At 41.6% G+C, this 19781-nt stretch overlaps 2 protein-coding genes across 4 annotated transcripts in view; one reads left to right on the forward strand and one right to left on the reverse strand.

The window, feature by feature from the left end:
• The window catches only part of ripor3 (RIPOR family member 3), a 54840-nt gene extending 45169 nt beyond the window's left edge, over nucleotides 1-9671 (forward strand). The window contains exons 16-21 of the mRNA XM_084173565.1: nucleotides 812-973; nucleotides 3156-3314; nucleotides 5139-5341; nucleotides 8160-8243; nucleotides 8701-8791; nucleotides 9176-9671. Coding sequence (XP_084029691.1) covers nucleotides 812-973; nucleotides 3156-3314; nucleotides 5139-5341; nucleotides 8160-8243; nucleotides 8701-8791; nucleotides 9176-9276 — 800 coding nt within the window. The 3' untranslated portion in view covers nucleotides 9277-9671. The remainder of the gene's footprint in view (nucleotides 1-811; nucleotides 974-3155; nucleotides 3315-5138; nucleotides 5342-8159; nucleotides 8244-8700; nucleotides 8792-9175) is intronic.
• A 65-nt stretch (nucleotides 9672-9736) lies between these two features.
• On the reverse strand, nucleotides 9737-17045 carry blcap (bladder cancer associated protein). Of its 3 annotated transcripts, XR_014614066.1 has the most exons (3): nucleotides 16975-17044; nucleotides 12083-12851; nucleotides 9737-10529 (listed from the first exon to the last, which is right to left on the reverse strand). XR_014614066.1 is itself a non-coding variant. In XM_084173567.1 (2 exons), exon 2 carries the CDS (start codon nucleotides 12712-12714, stop codon nucleotides 12451-12453), a length of 264 nt encoding a protein of 87 aa, XP_084029693.1. In that variant the 5' UTR covers nucleotides 12715-12851; nucleotides 16979-17045; the 3' UTR covers nucleotides 9737-12450. The 3 variants fall into 3 exon arrangements, 2 of the variants coding, with proteins under 2 accessions (XP_084029693.1, XP_084029692.1); XM_084173567.1 differs by having other exon boundaries at nucleotides 9737-12851; nucleotides 16979-17045; XM_084173566.1 differs by having other exon boundaries at nucleotides 9737-12851.
• Between the last annotated feature and the right edge of the window lie 2736 nt (nucleotides 17046-19781).

The raw sequence follows: 19781 nt of genomic DNA on the forward strand, positions 1-19781 counted from the left end.
AAAAATAGCTTTGTATGTGCCAGAGTTTGAGCCTGAGTCAACAGAGCTGCTTCTGGACCATACAAATGGCGAGGGTTTGAAAGCTCTGGCAGTACCTTCAGTACAGCACCTTCAGTACAGCACCTTCTTTCTTAAAAATGCACCTTTTTAGCGTTGCTTTTCTTTCGTTTTTTATCCTCTTGTTGTATAGTAAATATTTTTTTCCTGTGAAGCACATTGCATTGCCTTCCATGTCTGAAATGTGCTGTATAAATAAAGCTTGATTTGATTTGATTTCTGTCTCTCTGTCTCCTGCCCCACTGTAAAAAATAAAATAAAAAATATATGACAGGGAAGAGAAGCTCCATTTCCCTTTAAAAAGGAAGCTTTGCATATGACTAAATAACTTATTATCCTAGATACTGGCTATAGTAATGAACATAAATTCTACTAAATTGTAATGGTTGCATAGACAGAATTACACAGTTAAATATACACAACAACTCTGTCAATAGTGCCCAGTGTGAAGCATCTGATCTGATTTAACATATCAATAAATGTACAGGTGTACGCTCTTAATTTGATGACTCTGCTGTCGCAGACAGGAAATGCAAACTTGTAGTGTATGCAAGGTTATAATTTCCACTTTAAAATTTCAGACTTGATTTGCCCCCCAAATTTTTTTTTTATCAACCCTTACAAAAATGTCCATTAATTACTATCCACATAAAAATTCAAATGTCCTGTTGCTGCAGGATTATTTTCTTGCTGTGAGAAACTGGTCGAATTAACATAGTACATCTGTATAACTCATCCTCTGATCTCCCCCTAGTTCTCCCAAAGGCCCAGAGACAGAGGGAGTTGCTGGTGTTTTGGGAGGAGTGTACAAGCAGTGAGTCACCCCTCTGCTGCCCCACTGACACATTTGTCCAGACCCTGAGGAAACGCTACATCCACAAGGTCAAAGCCAAGCAGCCCGGCCAGCCAGACGCAGGTCAGCACCGTAGCACAACGGCTAACTCAATGGAAATAATAAGAAGGACGACAGCAAATGGCTACCATTTGGGGCGGGGCTTCAGTATAGGCCCTCTGTTCATTAGGTTTTCTGGCCTGGTTGCTAGTCTGTTACTGCTTTGGCCACCTAATTGTTGTCTTGGCAGGGCTTCAGTATAGGCCCCCTGTTCATGAGGTTTTCTGGCCTAGTTGCTAGTCTGTTACTGCTTTGGCCACCTAATTGTTGTCTTGGTAGGGCTTCAGTATAGGCCCTCTGTTCATGAGGTTTTCTGGACTGGTTGCTAGTCTGTTACTGCTTTGGCCACCTACTTGTTGTCTTGGCAGGGCAACAATATAGTGTCATTGAATTCAGAAGCAGGTACTCAGGCTAAAAGTGATATGTTACAGTATTAGTCACAATATAAAATCTGTTGATTGACGCAAAATGTCACAAATGGCAGCTGTCATCCTTTAACTCCAACTGCTCCTTTCGGTTTCGTTAAAACAGCTATGCCTAAGGTAGATAGAGGGGTCATTCCATGAAGAGTTCCTTTTGCATCCCTTTGATATTTTAAGTAGAAATTATGCACCAATATTGCATTTTAAAAGCCTGTAATATTAAATGAAGAGAATTCAATTTTTTGTATATATAGAAATAAAGACTTGCTAAATGCAAAAGTTCAGCATTTTGACATGTCCCTCAGTGACTTCTAGGAAGATGTTAACCCACTTAACCCCAACATTTCGCCAAGTTTTCACCATCATTGTAAAGCCCTAGTTATGTTGTTGCTTTGAAATAGATAGTCATTTCTGATTATTATTATGTATTTCATGTAATCAGTGATTCATTAACGTTTGTCTCTCATGTTAAGGTCAGCCCTGTTACGTGAACTGAACTCTCGTTTTAATATGGCGAAACTATTCCTTTAAAAAACAAAACATTGAACATCTAATAGTCAAATCATAGTGTAAAAGCAGGTGAGCTGGTTATACTATTTTTGTATACTCTGTTACCCATATATTTTTGGGTGAAGCTTGCATTCAATTGCCACTCTCTGTTGCACAAAACAAGCTTCCATTCCCCCTGTCATAAGGAGATTAATGGCTGATTTAAGATGAAATCGTCAACCCTGTTATGGTCAACCCTGTTACTTTATTTGGCACAAAAATAGGCACTTACTAGGGGAGAGTCGGGTAAGTTGAGCCAAAGGGGTAAATTGCACTACCCTTGTTTCTAAGAAACCATACACAAAATTAGTAATTTGACCAAATATTTAGGAAGAGGTCATCATTTCATGGAGCCTGTGAAGGGAGAAACCACATGGAAAAAGTGGTAAGCAAGTTAGGTCCAAAAAAACTATTTTCAACAAGTCAAATTAATTAATTGTGTTAGAGGTTTCATGGTGCTTGTATCTAAACCAAAGTAGATCATTTTAAGATTGTTCTATACATCAGTTGGGGTCTCTATAAGCTTCAATATGAGGTCATAAACCTAGCATGAATGTGCATCCTTGCAGCTGTGTGGGTTAATATATTCAAAATCGGGTAAGTTGAGACAATGGTTGAGCCAATGGCAAGTTGAGCAAATTGAAGCACACATTCTCGCTGGGATATGAGTTAACAACAGGGCCTAGCCTATGTTAAGGTGTTAAGCCTGTGTTAAAGATGCTTAAAATGATTAAAAGACAAACAAGCGATTGTGATTGTGTTGAATTGTGTTTAGGAAATAAAGATAGACATGGTTTAAAAAAAAGTAGTGGTAATATTTCATTCAGTACAGAAATTTGTAGGTGGTTTAACCTCTTTTTTTTGGACAAGCTATGTTTTCAAAACTGTAATGTTTACATCAATTTAGATTATTTCCGGCAATACACAACATCCTAAAATATATGTAGATATCTTTGTTAGAAAGAATACTATATTTACCTTGACAGTGATGCTGAAGGTAAATAATGGCTCAACTAACCCCTCTCCCTTATAGTAATTTTTTATTAAACTCTTGAGATGGGGAAAACATTGTTTATTAAGTTCAACATAATGCTCTTTATGACAGAATGTTAAAACGAGGTGAAATATATTTTTACCAAGTTTCTCTTCTCAAAAGGCACCGAATTGGTGTAATGACCCAGAGGCTAGCTGGTATTTGACTGTAGTGGGTCACTGATACATTGTGTCGTCTGCAGTGTTTGCGCAGCTGTTGCAGCAGATCCAAGCTAGCTGTCGGATGGTGCCTATGGCCCGCTACAGTCCGCAGAGGGTCACAGTCTTCCAGCTCTCCACCTACCTGAGCCGCTGGAGCTTCACAGACCTGGGAGAACATATCTCGCGCCTCTCCAGAGAAGGTATCCTGTCAGAGACTCATACCCTTTTCACACGATCGTGCCGACATGACCTGAACCAAACTGTGCTGGCTCGGTTTAAATGGCAAGAGGGTAATTTACATGCCATCCAAACAAAGCACTGGTGCTGTACAAAAAAGTAGCAAAGAACAAAAGAAATAGAACGGACATAGCGACAACCGGTGACAACCTTCAACATTGAAGTGTTATTGCTGCATCACCTCATTCAGTTCCATGCATTTGAGAAAGGTTAGCTACAGTATGTTAATCTTAGGACCATAATGGAAGATTTATGGATTGGCAGCACAAGGTCTTGAGTTGATCTTGAGGGTAGTGAGTATCATACATTTATTTATGCATATTTTAAAGCCCCCAAATCCTATCCACAGGAAACAATGGGGTTTTGTACAGGAAGCAGAAGTACAGAAAGCAGAGGCAAAGACAATGCAGTAGACCACAGCAAAATAGATTCTCATAGCTATTTCAGATCCAGGAGAATGTGAGAGTCCCAAAAACATTCCTTAAACATACTATACATCTGGATGGAATCTGTCGACACTCTTCCTATTCCATGTACACCATAACTACAGTAAGTCATAAACTGGAGCATGTGGGTGCTCTAGGACATGAAAAGCCCCATACTGTGAAACAAAGGACAGGTTTCCTTAGCGGCCCCTACAGCTGTGTCTTCAGAACGCCCAGGGGACAACCCACACCACACACTGAAAGGTCCATACTAAATCTGCATGTGCAGAACGTGATGAGTTACTCGGTGAAGAATGCTGCAGAAAAGCTTAGATAATTGGGCATGTATGGTCTAGCCAGACCTGGGTTCAAATACTGTTTGAAATGCATTAGCTGTGCTTGGTTTAGCGTGCCTGTTGCAATGTGGAACCAATAGAAAAGTCCCCAAAGTGCAAAACCACCCACCTGGCACTTCAGGCATGTTCAAGAAACACTTCAAAGTATTTCAAATAGTATTTGAACCCAGGTCTGAGCTGCAGCAGCAGCAGTTGGGAAGCAGCCTAGAGTACTGTATTGGATGGAATCCATGAATAATTTGCATTTTAACTGATAGGGGATGGTTCAGCCTTGTGGTTTTTACTGATAAGCCCTTTTGGGTTTCTGCTCAACATCTCCTCAAGATGTATGTCCTTTATCGCTCTGTCTATTCCAACTGTTGTTGTACAAATATTTAGCCTGTCTATACCTTCCTTACTGTTTCTGCATTCAACAATACCTACCGAGTTGTTTGGCAAATTAATGACAAGTTGTCTTTAAGCAGACAAAAGCAAACTGGCACCCAGACTTTTAATTATACACTGAGTGTACAAAACATTAGGAACACCTTCCTAATATTGAGTTGCACCCCCTTTTGCCCTCAGAAAAGCCTCAATTCGTCGGGGCATGGACTCTACAAGGTGTCGAAAGCTTCCACAGGGATGCTGGCCCATGTTAACTCCAATGCTTCCCACATTTGTGTCAAGTTGGCTGGATGTCCTTTGGGTGGTGGACCATTATTGATACACACAGGAAACTGTTGCGTGTGAAAAACCCAGCAGCGTTGCAGTTCTTGTCACACTCAATTTTCAAGCCCATTCGCCCTCTGAATGGCACACACACAATCATTCTTTAACCTGTCTCCTCCCCTTCATCTACATTAATTGAAGTGGATTTAACAGGTGACATAGGTAAGGGATCATAGCTTTCACCTGGATTCACCTGGCTAGTCTATGTCATGGAAAGAGCAGGTGTTCCTAATGTTTTATACACTCAGTGTATAGAAAGGTGAAAATAATGTACAATCTTTTGGTGTGTGTGTGTCAGTGTACCTGGTGTCTGCTCTGGAGAGTCCTAAGAGGAGAAAGGCCTTGAAGAAGCTGAAAGGGAAGCACATCGCTGAGCTGCTGCCCCTGGGCTATACCCTCCAGCGGCTAGCCAGCCTCCAGACAGATGCCAACCACAAGGTGTCCCAGGCTGCCAGCAACTGTCTCTGCAGAGCCGTGGGCTACAAGGCCTTCAGGACAAAGGTACGGACGAGGCCAATAGTTTTAACAGATCGGTGTAACTTTTAAGTCATTACCTGCTTGGTAACACTTTACTTGACACCCAGCATCATAAAACGTTATGACACGGTCATAACCATGTCATAACAGCTGACATAACTTGTCATAACACATATATTTAGACCTGTTGTGACATATATTGCATTATTTTATGACTGGTTATAACACCTACATAAGTGTGTGAAAACCTACAAAACCTACTAAAGGTAGTTATTTCATGGCTGGTTATGCCACCTACAAAGGAGTGTCAAAACCCACAAAACAAGGCAAAACATTCCATTACACCATAGCCTACGTGTCAACAGTATGTTTATGTTATATAACATTCTCTGAAATTGACTATATTAAATGATCATTGTAATTGCACACCACATACTGATGTCTGACACGCACCTACCCCAATGCTCTGTTGCTGAGGACTGGGATGAATGCAGGAGCAGATTTTAGAAGCGGGACAAGACACCCTCTTTTTGACTGATGATTGATATAAGGGCCTGTATGTGATAGGCCTATCTGGCTTATATGATTATGATGGTCATAATGCTTCTTGACAATGTCATAAAGTGTATTTTCTTAGTCCAAGTAAAGTGACACAGGATGGTCATTATGCTTCTTGACAGTGTCATAAAGCATATTTTCTACAAGTTATTTAAAACATGATGAAAAAAACATGCCTGTAAATAATTCATTACAACAACAAAGGATTTAAGAAACAAACTTTCAAAACGAAAGGAAACTTCTCAGCGGGGAAAAAACGAATTTGAATAAATGTGGGTTTTGACACTTCTGTAGGTGTCATAACGCAATATATGTCACAACAGGTGTAAATATATGGGTCATGACAGTGTTATGACCAATTATGACAGGTTATGACAAGTTATGTCAGCTGTTAGGACATATTATATCATGATTATGACTGTGTCAACGTGTTATGGCACTGGGTGTCAAGTACAAGTTACAAATAGCTTCTAAATGTTTATAAATACTTTGTGTTTAAAACCTCTTAAATCAAATCAAATGTTATTTGTCACAGGCGCCGAATACCGTGAAATGCTTACTTACAAGTCCTTAACCAACAATGCAGTTCAAGAAATAGAGTTAAGAAAATATTTACTAAATAAACTAAAATAACAATAACGAGGCTATATACAGGGGGTACCGGCACCGAGTCAATGTGTGGGGGTTCAGGTTAGTCAAGGTAATTTGTACATGTAGGTAGGGGTAAAGTGATAATAAAGAGTGAGTAGCAACAGTGTAAAAACAAAAGGGGGGGGGGGTCAATGTAAATAGTCCGGGTGGCCATTTGATTAATTGTTCAGCAGTCTTATGGCTTGGGGGTAGAAGCTGTTAAGGCGTCTTTTGGACCTAGATGTAACTGCATGTAATCCAAAATGTAATCTACATAATCCCAGAAAGCGATTATTCATCATGAGAGGACCATAAACATTAATAGTAATGCTGCATACTCCAAGAAAGGTTAAATTCTCACCTTTCTGGTAAAAATAGTTATAAATTGCTGAGGTGTAGTCACTTTTGAGGACACAAGCTAAAGTACACAGAACAAATATGATAAAAATACGAAAATATATGAAATATTAATCTATTCAACAAAACTGTATGAATAATGCTTGAAATAACTTATATGCTTTCTAAATATAGTATAATCAAATTATAAAACCACTACCTATAAGATTTAACCTTATAACTGTAAAATACATATTTGTATGTTTAGTGCTAGAGAAAATGTGCATATTTTCTAAATGTCTCTCTTGATCAAAATGTCTGTTCCCACCGCTGTGAACATCACACAGAGCTCTAGCTTCCTTCCTTCCTTCCTAGATTGGCTTCCTGAACTCGTTAGGAACTAGCCTTTCATCTCATATTAATCATGTCCATCTATGACAGTGTTTGTTTAAAATCTATTAATTATTTTAGATTAATGGTTATAAATCAATCTCTGAAAGTGCTATAGTAATGAAACCACTCTCTCCTGCTGCGCTACGGTGTAAGGATTGCAGGCATGTGCTTTGTCAGTAGCCGTGACATAGGGTTCAGCCAGGAGTTGATGGACAATTGGAATGAAATGGTAGGAGGGAGAGCCCAGCTTCAAGTGGTTTGAAATTCCACATCCTATGTCACACAGGCGGACAAATATATATATACATATACTACTGAGTCCGCGGGAACCAGGGCTATCGCTCAATGCAAGCCATTACGATCTACGGTGTCCACAGATCGATTTATAAGCAAAAATATCGTCCGGAACCGGTACCAGAACCACGCAGGTCCCCTAAACAGGGAACTTTACATCGAAGAGGATTTATTAAATGTTATAAATGCTAATTAATTGTAATGCTTATGAATGTTTTATAAATAATTAAATACTAATTTCGTTACATTTATAATTATTCTCGAAGAGTCCTGGGATCCATAAGAAACATAAATCCATTACCGAAGGACAACACAAGCATCCCATCCTAATATTTAGTCTTCACTGTAGCACTTGTCTGGATCCATCATCCCTCCCTCGGTTGAGATGGTATTTATTACAATTGATTAAACTGAGACTGAGTGCATGGAATAGTCATATTATGCTTTGATAGTGAAGTACTTCTTGGACCGGTTTTGCAGACACAGATAAAGCCTTGTCCAGGATGAAAAAGCATTCAAAATGGAGATTCTCCATTGAAATAGTGTTTTAGTCCAGGACTAGGTTTAATCTGAGTTTGGGAAACAGGAAGATAAAGTTGTTTATGTCCTTATAATTGTATTATCCTCCTAGGCTATCGTGTACTACACGGAAACCCTGAGGGACAGCAATGTCCACCTCCAGCAGGCTGCCTGTCTGGCCCTCAAGTGTCTCAAAGTGAGTGCTCTTGGTGTGCGATGTCTTTGTGCCAAAGCCACAGGGTTTCACAAGGAGACAAACACAAATCCCAGTATACACAGATGATCTCTCCTCTGTCTGCCCACATGTCGCCATTCGCCACTATGCATCAACACACTCCATTTTATCCTGGAAACGAATGCTGTAGATTACCAGCCCCTGCCAGGTTCCAATGCTATAATCCTGTTTGTTTTGGCCTGGCAGTTCTCTCTACCACCCTATTTCACTGGGATTTTGTGGTGGTATATGAGGGAGCCACTCAAGTGGTAGACATTTGGCCCTGCTTGAAAACAAAGACACCAAGCCAGTGTAAAGCTAAGGGAAACATTTGAGTGTTTGTTCTTGAGAGGTGTTGTGGTTATGCTTTGAAGAGATGGCACCCTAGTGGTTTGGTTAATATAACACGCTTTGAACTTTGAACTCCTGTGTTTGGCAGGCGACCGAGAGCGTGGAGCAGGTGGCTGAGTTGTGGCGGTCTGATGACGAGGACCTGCGCAGCGCTGCTAGAGAGACTGTGCTATCATTTGGTAATCATTCAGTCACATGGTGTTTCCATTAACCAGCTAATTTGCATGCAATTACTTGATTACATAAATCATTGCAATAACTGACCTGGAAGTTTAAACAAATGGAAATGTCTGTGCTCAAATGGGCTAGATTTCTACCTAAGATGCACCATTTTCTGAATTCCAATATTGTGTTCTTGAATGAATGATAAGAAACCTGTCAACCCCTCTGGGCCCATATTCACAAATCTGAGGAGGAGTGCTGATCTACAATCAGGTCCCCACAGTTATCAATTCTGATTTAAAAGGCAAAACTGACCTTAGATCAACACTCCTACTCTGCGACGCTTTACGAATGTGAGCCCTGATTTTTCGTAGACCCGATGCATTTCTTTCTTCTTTTAGGTAAAAAGGGTCACCTTGCATTCCAGCGAATAGACAAGATTTATTGTGAGTTACAAGAAGAAGCCTATCAGAACTTGGATACTGAAATCACAATCCTTTAAAGTTTAGAGAGAGAAGTCATATGGATGTACCCCCTCTCCCGGTTGGGCTGCCAAACTGCAGTGACTGGATCTGAGCCAGAGACCATGATTTAGAATAGGCCTACAGCAAAACATAGCAATGGGCCATAGCCCCTGTACATACTCAAACTGTACACATGTACAAAGCATTTGTCCTGACCTTAGCGTATGGGGCCGTAAACAGGCTCCCTGCTTCACGTACAGGCAAAACCTGTATAATCATTAGGTGCTCTGTATGCTATAAAACATTCCGATATTTATTCTATATTTTAGCAGTATCAATATGAAATGTACACAATACAAATAAAGTGAATAAATGTACATACTTGCTTCGAACCAAGCATTTTTGTGTTTATAAAATGTTTCTGGAGTGTGACCAAAGTTAACCGGCAGGAACATATTGGGAAGCATTAAATGATGCACAGGTAACTCTCCAAATAACTCCTTGTCAAGACCAGCAAAGATTTATTGAAAAAGTAGCTGTAAAATCTCCTTTTGAACACTATACTCACTTCCTGTGCATTACAGAGAAAAGGTCCATCGGTTTTACATTTATGTAGAAATGACATTGGGATGTAAGTTCTAAATATACCACACTGACAGGTGTATAAAGGTATTAAACAAAATGCCAAAATAAACCTGAAACAAATATTTGCATTACAAACCTCCCTATTAATAAAATTGGCAGCAAATTTTCATGCTGGAGCAAATCGAGACTGATGATCAATTTGTCATTAGCTACAGCAACAGAATACACGGAACATAATACAATTAACTTGAGTTCCATTGTCAAAAGTTTTCAAAACCAGACGGGGCAAAATGTGAACATTTCATGGGGCTGGATAGCCAGCTGCAAAATGGTGACCTTTCCCTGATAGGTATCACACCGTGCTGGAGTTAAAAATCATCCAAAACCTTTTGATCAAGAGCTCATTAGCTTGTCCAGCAGTTTCTTTATGGCCCAACTCAAAATAATCCATGTTAATATCCCTCCAGCAGCAGACAGCATTAATATACTGTAACTTCACATTTCAATGACTAGATTTATAAAAATGTATAAAAAGCATACTTTTGTCTTTTCAAATATTGGGATTCTGTGAAACCTCAAAAATCTAATCATTGTTCTTTCAGCAAATATATGCATTTTCCTTTTTCGGGCTTGGGAATTCTCGCTTTCTCAAATGCAGATAGTGGACAATTGATATCACTTGAAGTCGATATGAAGCCTAGAAGAACTGAGAAAACACAAGGCCACAGCATCATGCTCAGTGCGATAACACCTTTAACACCTTCAGAGGGTGAACTTCATTAAATTAAAAGCGGTGGTAGCATTTGAACTCTGCAGAAGTGACATACAGTGCCTTCAGAAAGTATTCACAACCCTGGACTTTTTCCACATTTTGTTGTGTTACAGCTCAAATGGATTACATTTAGATTACCCCATAATGTCAAAGTGGAATTATGTTTTTCAAAATTCATTAAAATGAAAAGCTGAAATGTCTTGAGTCAATAAGTATTCAACCCATTTGTTATGGCAAGTCTAAATACTACGACAGAGCCTGGATTCGAACCAGGATCTCTAGTGCCTTAGACCACTGCGCCACTCGGGAGTGGCCAATGGTGACTTTAAAAGTTACAGAGTTTAATGTCTGTGATAGGAGAAAACTGAGGATGGATCAACAACATTGTACTCCACAATACTAACCTCATTGACAGAGTGAAAAGAAGGAAGCCTGCACAGAATCAAAATATTCCAAAACACTGATCATGTTTGCAACAAGGCACTCAAATTTAAACTGCAAAAAAATTTAGCAGTTAACTGTTTGTTCTGAATACAAAGTGTTATGTTTGGGGCAAATCCAATACATTACTGAGTACCACTCTCCATATTTTCAAGTGTAGTGGTGACTGCATCATGTTATGGGTATGCTTATAATCATTAAGGACTGAGGAGTTTTTCAGGATAAAAAAATAAACTGAATGGAGCTAAGCACAGGTAAAATCCTAGAGGAAGACCTGGGAGATTAATTCACCTGTCAGCAGGACAATAACCTAAAACACAAGGCCAAATCTACACTGGAATTGATTACCAAGAAGACAGTATATGTGGCGAGTTACAGTTTGGACTTAAATGTCCTTGAAAATCTATGGCAAGACCTGAAAAGAGTTGTCAAGCAATGATCAACAACCAACTTGACAGAGCTTGAAGAATTTAGAAAAGAATAAAAATTGGCAAATGTTGCACAATCCAGGTGTGGAAAACTGTTAAGAGACTTACACAGAAAGACTCACAGCTGTAATCGCTGCCAAAGGTGCTTCTACAAAGTATTGACTCAGGGGTGTGAATACTTATGCAAATGAGAAATATCTGTATTTCATTTAGACATGCTATAATTTCTGAACACACATTTTCATTATGGGGTATTGTGTGTAGATGGGTGAGATTTGTTGTATAGATTTAATCAATTTTGAATTCAGGCTGTAATACAACAAAATGTGGAGTAAGTGAAGAGGTATGAATACTTTCTGAAGGCACTGTAGATAACAGGTTCACTTCATTCACCTTCTCTTGACATCCAAAGCTCAACAAGGAAGCAGGATTTTCATGTTCACCTTCCTGCTACCGTAACAACTTACACTAATAGTCAGCATCTTCACAACATCAAGTCATACTATCAACACACGCACACACATTTGATTTCTACCCTTTGGAAACATTCAGCATTCTGTAATTAAAATATATGTATTAACACGACCTTTGAAAACTCTAATGTCAACGCATGCAAACCTTTACATCCAATGAGTCCAGGGTAAGCGACGTTCACTCAAAACCAGGGAATAAAGGCAGGGGTGGAGGGCAGTAGTGAGGAAGGTAGGGTAGCCTATTCTCTGGGAAGTGTACACATGCACTCATCCCCACACATTTAAAAGCATTGGATTGGCGTATGCATGGGAGAGGGAGTAACCGTATTTCATACACCAGTCAATTCCTTTTAAATCCATGAAGAGAAGTGAACAAGTTCACAAAAGGGCAGAGGGGTTGAGAATCGGGATATGTCTCTCCACATCTCAACAGTCTCAGGTGGGAGATTTTATTCACAGCCTAGATACAGATTATCCAGGATCCGTGTGCTCCTCACGTCAGGGGGAATCCTCTTAGGTGCCCACGATGCTGGGGTCGTGTGCAGAGTCTGGCAGTGTGGAGTCATGGCAGTGGTACAGAAAACAGTTCCCCCAGCAGCTGTAGCAGATGAAAAACAGTGCTGCCAGGAACACTAAGGCACAAATGGTACATGGCTTCCTCTCCAGCAGGAAGCTGAGCAGGTAGAAGCCCATGAACATTGAGTGGTTGAACCATAAAGCCGGGTTCAGGGGTTTCGGGATGAGGAGGACCGGGAGCAACCACTGAAGGCAGTACATTGTCTCTGAGGGGGAAGGCAAACGCACACCAAGCTCAATCCGGTGGCCACAGGGCTGGGTGGAATGACAGTGGGGTTTCCTAACCAACGCAGTTGTGACGTGGGAGTAGGTTGTAATCTGTTACCTTCAGGTCAGGCCTAAAAACAAGAGGATACAATACATAAAAAGGTGCAGACAACATAAGCCATCAGTTTCTCTTTGACAAAGAAAGTTCATCGTAGTGTAGCTATTGGTAGGGTCTTAGGTGACGCTACAAACAATGGACGCTATGAGAGAATTATACCAAAAGAAAATGCAGTAAAATCTGTTTTCACTTCATGTCAATAATGTGGTTGTCAAAATACATCAATCATTTGAAAACAATGTGGCAGTTGTCACCCATGTCTAAAAATCCCAATACTGTACATCACAATATTTACGCGATATGAGCCCAAATGTAAAGCAAGTGCCGTGCTAAGAACGTTAAAATCTGCGGGACAGCCCTTTTTGCGAAAACCAGTGTGTTCATATTTGCTCTTTGTGATGGGTATTCCTCAACCGATCAAAGTAAAATTGATGTGACATTGTATTGCCAAGAAGTATGGGAAAGTCCTCAGGGTGTTTCATGGTCATCGGACGCCTTTTGACTGAAATATAACGTTTTTCCTTCGTTTCTGTCATTCAGATGTTTTCAGAGACAATAAAAAAAACAGCAGGTAACAAAGTAGAACTTCGTAGCTACGTTTTGATGTATGGTTGTCAGGGATTGGGCCATGCCGTTCACTGAGGTAACGAGCCAGGCGAGAGGCAGTGCTGCACGGTATTGGCTGTATTGTGCCAGCAGCGAATTTTGTGATTGATGGTTTTATTCTTTCAAGTAAAAACTCCCAGAATTCAGTGGCTACAGCCTTCCAAATCGATAAAACCATAGCTAAATACCAGTGGATTGAAAATGGGTCCTACTGTGCAGCTGGCTAGCACTGTCTCTTCTGAGCCGAAGCTAATTATTTGCTTTAAACAGAGCAGTTTATCCTCCCATCAAACTCATCAACACCAAAAATAACATTACAATGTAACCCAACTCAGGTGTAGGCGTACCTTTGAAGTAGGGCTGACCCCAATTAGTCAGTAGATTTTTTTATGTTGAGCAGTACCTAGCTCACACATATACAGTGGGGAGAACAAGTATTTGATACACTGCCGATTTTGCAGGTTTTCCTACTTAAAGCACGTAGAGGTCTGTCATTTTTATCATAGGTACACTTCAACTGTGAGAGATGGAATCTAAAACAAAAATCCAGAAAATCACATTGTATGATTTTTAAGTAATTAATTTGCATTTTATTGCATGACATAAGTATTTGATACATCAGAAAAGCAGAACTTAATATTTGGTACAGAAACCTTTGTTTGCAATTACAGAGATCATACGTTTCCTGTAGGTCTTGACCAGGTTTGCACACACTGCAGCAGGGATTTTGGCCCACTCCTCCATACAGACCTTCTCCAGATCCTTCAGGTTTCGGGGCTGTCGCTGGGCAATATACGGACTTTCAGCTCCCTCCAAAGATTTTCTATTGGGTTCAGGTCTGGAGACTGGCTAGGCCACTCCAGGACCTTGAGATGCTTCTTACGGAGCCACTCCTTAGTTGCCCTGTCTGTGTGTTTCGGGTCGTTGTCATGCTGGAAGACCCAGCCACGACCCATCTTCAATGCTCTTACTGAGGGAAGGAGGTTGTTGGCCAAGATCTCGCGATACATGGCCCCATCCATCCTCCCCTCAATACAGTGCAGTCGTCCTGTCCCCTTTGCAGAAAAGCATCCCCAAAGAATGATGTTTCCACCTCCGCTTCACGGTTGGGACGGTGTTCTTGGGGTTGTACTCATCCTTCTCCTTCCTCCAAACACGGCGAGTGGAGTTTAGACCAAAAAGCTCTATTTTTGTCTCATCAGACCACATGACCTTCTCCCATTCCTCCTCTGGATCATCCAGATGGTCATTGGCAAACTTCAGATGGGCCTGGACATGCACTGGCTTAAGCAGGGGGACCTTGCGTGCGCTGCAGGATTTTAATCCATGACGGCGTAGTGTGTTACTAATGGTTTTCTTTGAGACTGTGGTCCCAGCTCTCTTCAGGTCATTGACCAGGTCCTGCCGTGTAGTTCTGGGCTGATCCCTCACCTTCCTCATGATCATTGATGCCCCACGAGGTGAGATCTTGCATGGAGCCCCAGACCGAGGGTGATTGACCGTCATCTTGAACTTCTTCAATTTTCTAATAATTGCGCCAACAGTTGTTGCCTTCTCACCAAGCTGCTTGCCTATTCTCCTGTAGCCCATCCCAGCCTTGTGCAGGTCTACAACTTTATCCCTGATGTCCTTACACAGCTCTCTGGTCTTGGCCATTGTGGAGAGGTTGGAGTCTGTTTGATTGAGTGTGTGGACAGGTGTCTTTTATACAGGTAACGAGTTCAAACAGGTGCAGTTAATACAGGTAATGAGTGGAGAACAGGAGGGCTTCTTAAAGAAAAACTAACAGGTCTGTGAGAGCCGGAATTCTTACTGGTTGGTAGGTGATCAAATACTTATGTCATGCAATAAAATGCAAATGAATTACTTAAAAATCATACAATGTGGTTTTCTGGATTTTTGTTTTAGATTCCGTCTCTCACAGTTGACGTGTACTTATGATAAAAATGACAGACCTCTACATGCTTTGTAAGTAGGAAAACCTGCAAAATCGGCAGTGTATCAAATACTTGTTCTCCCCACTGTATATACATGCACAAACATTTCTAAAAACTTGTTTTCGCTTTGTCATTATGGGGTATTGGGAGTAGATTGATGGGGAAAAAATTATATGATCCATTTTAGAAATAAGGCTGTAACATAACAAAATTTGGAAAAAGTAAAGGGGTCTGAATACTTTCCGAAAGCACTGTACAGCCTAACAGTTACTAATTGGTCAATTATAACCCTGCTTTTTGTTGATGCTTATGTAATCACAATTATATATACTATGTTACCACCCTGTGTGTGCGTATGGGTGGCACCTTCCTTCTCAGTGTAAACTCCCAGTTCTGCATAAAACATAAATATATGTTAACAATATGACCACCTTACTTTAAATGAATGAGCCCAAATCTGTACAGACTATTCAGCATATTAAGTATTTACTTTGCATAAGGTAGTATAAAATGTTGTACTATAATTTCATAAATTTTTACAAACTATTTTGCATAAAACATTTAGATCTGTTAATAATATTACCTTAAATGATTGGGCTTAAATTGTAATGATGTATTCCGTACTGACTTATTTGGATTTGAAGTGCTTGATTTTCATAATATAGCATTTTACTTTTATTTGAATCATCTGTGTTCTACATCAGCCCTGAAAATGTCATAACAATATGACCACCCTATCTTGAGATATTGGTCAAAACGTTTTGAATTTAAGAAACCAGACAGGTGATTTGATGCCATTATTGACTCGTGATTAACATTGATCTGTCTGCGACCTTTTTGACCTCCGATAACATGAAAATAAGATCTAAGCAAAGTCCTATCTTCATGAAATCAATTGGTGTTCCTGAGAAGCTTCTCTACAACAAAGTAACGTTGTAACACCAGAACCATAGATTCACCTTGTCCCCCTAACCCAGCTGTTTAGCAAGCTTATAGTTGCAACATGGCTAATCAAGCTCTGAATCAGTCCATTTGCTTGTTAGTTAATAGAAACAAAGGATCACATGCACACATTTATCTTATTAAATATTTAGCTAGTAATATTTCCCTGCAAACGCAAAAATAGCTAAACTTAGTCATCATCACCTAACGTTAGCTAGTCTGCTAATACGGAGGTCCAAAGTGGCTAACATAGCTACTACTAGTAGTTAGCTAACGCGGATTTGTTGGTTAGCTAAGATCCAGGACAACAAATAGCCTTTTTCGCATTCAAGGCCGGTTAACTATGGTGGGATTGATTTGGTTGACTAGCTAGCTAGCTACAGTAAGTAACGTTAACGTGATAGCTAGCTAACCTTGGCTTCAAAAAGAAAACAAGTATCTAATGGTTACGTTTCCTTGTTAATAATTAGCTTGCTGGCTAGTGAGATGCTAGCCTAGCTACTTGCTTGCATAGCAAGCTAGCTACAATAAAACAAATCGTGTGGAAATAGTCGTTTGTAACAATATATCATATTGAATTATACATAAGAGTTCGCGTTAGTAGCTAGCTAAGTATTTGAATAACAAGCGCTTTAAAGAATAAAACCAGACCTGCCATTTTCCACGTTCATTCTTGCTTCGAGCACACTTCTTGACTCTATTTGCTGCTGCCTTAGAGTAGACGACGGTCTGTGCAATCCTGGATCGTTGGGACGTCCATGGCGTGTTAACTTGTGACGACCCAGTCTGGCGTAGCTTTAGCATTTAAATTGCAGGACCCCTAAGAAATATACTGAACAAAAATATAAACGTGTTACAGTTCATATAAGGAAATCGGTCAATTGAAATAAATCCATTAGGCCCTAATCTATGGATTTCACATGACTGGGCAGGGGCACAGCACTTGGGTGGGCCTGGGAGGGCAGGGGCGCAGCCATGGGTGGGCCTTGGAGGGCATAGGCCCACCCACTGGGGTCTCCCGAGTGGCGCAGTTGTCTAAGGCACTGCATCGCAGTGCTAGCTGTGCCACTAGAGATACTGGTTCGTATCCAGGCTCTGTCGTAGCCGGCCGCGACCGGGAGACCCATGGGGCGGCGCACAATTGGCTCAGCGTCGTCCAGGGTAGGGGAGGGAATGGCCGGCAGGGATGTAGCTCAGTTGGTAAAGCATGGTGTTTGCAACGCCAGGGTTGTGGGTTTGATTCCCACGGGGGGCCAGTATGTAAAAATAATGTATGCACTGTAAGTCGCTCTGGATAAGAGCGTCTGCTAAATGACGTAAATGTGAGACAGGCCCACCCACTGGGGAGCCAGGCCCAGCCAATCAGACTGGCAACAGTTCTGGTGGACATTCCTGCAGTCAGCATACCAATTGCACGCATTGGGTTGTGTGACAAAACTTCACATTTAAGTGTGGCCTTTTATTGTCCCCAGCACAAGGTGTGCCTGTTTAATGATCATGCTGTTTCATCAGCTTCTTGATATGCCACACCTGTCAGGTGGATGGATTAGCTCAGTTGGTAAAGCATGGTGTTTGCAACGCCAGGGTTGTGGGTTTGATTCCCACGGGGGGCAACAGTTCTGGTGGACATTCCTGCAGTCAGCATACCAATTGCACGCATTGGGTTGTGTGACAAAACTTCACATTTAAGTGTGGCCTTTTATTGTCCCCAGCACAAGGTGTGCCTGTTTAATGATCATGCTGTTTCATCAGCTTCTTGATATGCCACACCTGTCAGGTGGATGGATTAGCTCAGTTGGTAAAGCATGGTGTTTGCAACGCCAGGGTTGTGGGTTTGATTCCCACGGGGGGCCAGTATGTAAAAATAATGTATGCACTGTAAGTCGCTCTGGATAAGAGCGTCTGCTAAATGACGTAAATGTGAGACAGGCCCACCCACTGGGGAGCCAGGCCCAGCCAATCAGACTGGCAACAGTTCTGGTGGACATTCCTGCAGTCAGCATACCAATTGCACGCATTGGGTTGTGTGACAAAACTTCACATTTAAGTGTGGCCTTTTATTGTCCCCAGCACAAGGTGTGCCTGTTTAATGATCATGCTGTTTCATCAGCTTCTTGATATGCCACACCTGTCAGGTGGATGGATTAGCTCAGTTGGTAAAGCATGGTGTTTGCAACGCCAGGGTTGTGGGTTTGATTCCCACGGGGGGCAACAGTTCTGGTGGACATTCCTGCAGTCAGCATACCAATTGCACGCATTGGGTTGTGTGACAAAACTTCACATTTAAGTGTGGCCTTTTATTGTCCCCAGCACAAGGTGTGCCTGTTTAATGATCATGCTGTTTCATCAGCTTCTTGATATGCCACACCTGTCAGGTGGATGGATTAGCTCAGTTGGTAAAGCATGGTGTTTGCAACGCCAGGGTTGTGGGTTTGATTCCCACGGGGGGCCAGTATGTAAAAATAATGTATGCACTGTATGCACTGTAAGTCAGCATACCAATTGCACGCATTGGGTTGTGTGACAAAACTTCACATTTAAGTGTGGCCTTTTATTGTCCCCAGCACAAGGTGTGCCTGTTTAATGATCATGCTGTTTCATCAGCTTCTTGATATGCCACACCTGTCAGGTGGATGGATTAGCTCAGTTGGTAGAGCATGGTGTTTGCAACGCCAAGGTTGTGGGTTCGTTTCCCACGGGGGGCCCGCTCCATGATCTCGCCATCACAGTTGACAACTCCATTGTGTCCTCCTCCCAGAGTGTAAAGAGCCTTGGCGTGACCCTGGACAACACCCTGTCGTTCTCTGCTAACATCAAAGCGGTGACCCGATCCTGCAGGTTCATGCTCTACAACATTCGCAGAGTACGACCCTACTTTACACAGTTCCTAATCCAGGCACTTGTCATCTCCCGTCTGGATTACTGCAACTCGCTGTTGGCTGGGCTCCCTGCCTGTGCCATTAAACCCCTACAACTTATCCAGGATGCCGCAGCCCGTCTGGTGTTCGACCTTCCCAAGTTCTCTCATGTCACCCCGCTCCTCCGCACACTCCACTGGCTTCCAGTTGAGGCTCGCGTCTACTACAAAACCATGGTGCTTGCCTACGGAGCTGTGAGGGGAACGGCACCTCCTTACCTTCAGGCTCTGATCAGACCCTACACCCAAACGAGGGCACTACGTTCATCCACCTCTGGCCTGCTAGCTCCCCTACCTCTACGGAAGCACAGTTCCCGCTCAGCCCAGTCAAAGCTATTTGCTGCTCTGGCACCCCAATGGTGGAACAAGCTCTCCCACGACGCCAGGACAGCGGAGTCACTGACCACCTTCCGGAGACACTTGAAACCCTACCTCTTTAAGGAATACCTGGAATAGTATAAAGTAATCCTTCTACCCCCCCTCCCCCACCCCCCCATAAAAAAAATAAGAAAAAAGTGGTTGTCTCACTTGCTATCATAAG

Source organism: Coregonus lavaretus (assembly GCF_964263955.1).
Source record: "Coregonus lavaretus genome assembly, chromosome: 12".
NCBI classification, from domain to species: domain Eukaryota; kingdom Metazoa; phylum Chordata; class Actinopteri; order Salmoniformes; family Salmonidae; genus Coregonus; species Coregonus lavaretus.

What these genes read in the sequence shown, in the direction of transcription:
- blcap (XM_084173567.1), bottom strand. Translation starts at nt 12,714, where the DNA reads ATGTACTGCCTTCAGTGGTTGCTCCCGGTCCTCCTCATCCCGAAACCC.